Genomic DNA, 1,099 nt, shown 5'->3' with positions numbered 1-1,099 from the left:
GAGTGGCAACAAGATTAGAACTTTAGATCTTTGTATGATTTGTCATCAAGTCAAACCCATCCTTATCTAGAAGTTTAAGCTCATGGTGAGTGAACATAATATTTTGTTTAAATTTTGACTTGAGCGAAATTATACGCTTATGTAGTAAACCTTTTCATGCACGGATCCAACTCCAAAACTCTCGTTAGCAAACAAATTTGGAGTAAGTTACACGAATTTCGACTTGTTTGGTGCATTATTGTATCTGAAGATGCCTTCATGTAGTGACATAAATAGAATTTTTTCTTTCACATAATCAAGTGATATTTTTTTTAAGATTCAATCTTAAATTATATTATCATTGACAAAGATGCCACTTTTCTATTGTTCTTATTTTGCCATTCCTCTTCAATTTTGTCCAGATTCGATGGAAAGGATATGGACCTGAGGAAGACACATGGGAGCCATTTGATGGTTTAAGGTAGGATATAAAAATTGTGTGATTGAACCGATCTAATTACTGAGTATGCTAATGCTAAATGCCAACCTACTAGTGGGTGCGAAGAGAAGCTAAAGGAATTTGTCTCAAGAGGCTACAAATCGAAGATCTTGCCTTTGCCGGTTAGCTTTTGTCATGTACATCAACTGTTATAATTCAATTACGTTTACTTTGAATAAAAAATTTTGTATGTTATGCCAAACAGGAGACAGTTGATGTTATATGTGGCGGTCCTCCATGCCAAGGGGTTAGCGGATTCAACCGCTTTAGGAATCGTGAAAACCCTTTAATGGATGAGAAGAACAAACAGCTTATTGTATTCATGGATATAGTAGCTTTCTTGAAGCCAAGGTTTGTGTTGATGGAAAATGTGGTCGACATAGTTAAGTTTTCTGGTGGCTTCCTTGGAAGATATGCTCTTGGTCGACTCGTTGGCTTGGATTATCAAGCGAGAATGGGAATTATGGCGGCTGGTGCTTATGGGCTCCCACAATTTCGCTTGCGTGTCTTCATATGGGCCGCACTTTCAAACGAGGTAATATTTCCTATAGTTGAACAAGGGACAGAAAATGACTCGTCTTTCCCTGTCGAATTGGGGTCTTGTGTTGGTCGTGAGCTGAC

The 1,099-nt window shown here is 37.9% G+C and overlaps 1 protein-coding gene across 1 annotated transcript; it reads left to right on the top strand.

The window, feature by feature from the left end:
• Positions 1-344: 344 nt before the first annotated feature.
• Positions 345-1,089, top strand: LOC111387012 (DNA (cytosine-5)-methyltransferase 1-like; the record flags this gene model as incomplete). Its single annotated transcript, XM_023011529.1, has 3 exons — positions 345-460; positions 534-600; positions 684-1,089. Coding segments are annotated over 3 exons (589 nt in total), but the record flags the coding sequence as incomplete, so codon positions are not given.
• Between the last annotated feature and the right edge of the window lie 10 nt (positions 1,090-1,099).

The sequence above is a fragment of the Olea europaea genome, unplaced genomic scaffold, assembly GCF_002742605.1.
Source record: "Olea europaea var. sylvestris unplaced genomic scaffold, O_europaea_v1 scaffold38393, whole genome shotgun sequence".
Taxonomy (NCBI): domain Eukaryota; kingdom Viridiplantae; phylum Streptophyta; class Magnoliopsida; order Lamiales; family Oleaceae; genus Olea; species Olea europaea.
This window is presented reverse-complemented; position numbering and strand designations above follow the sequence as displayed.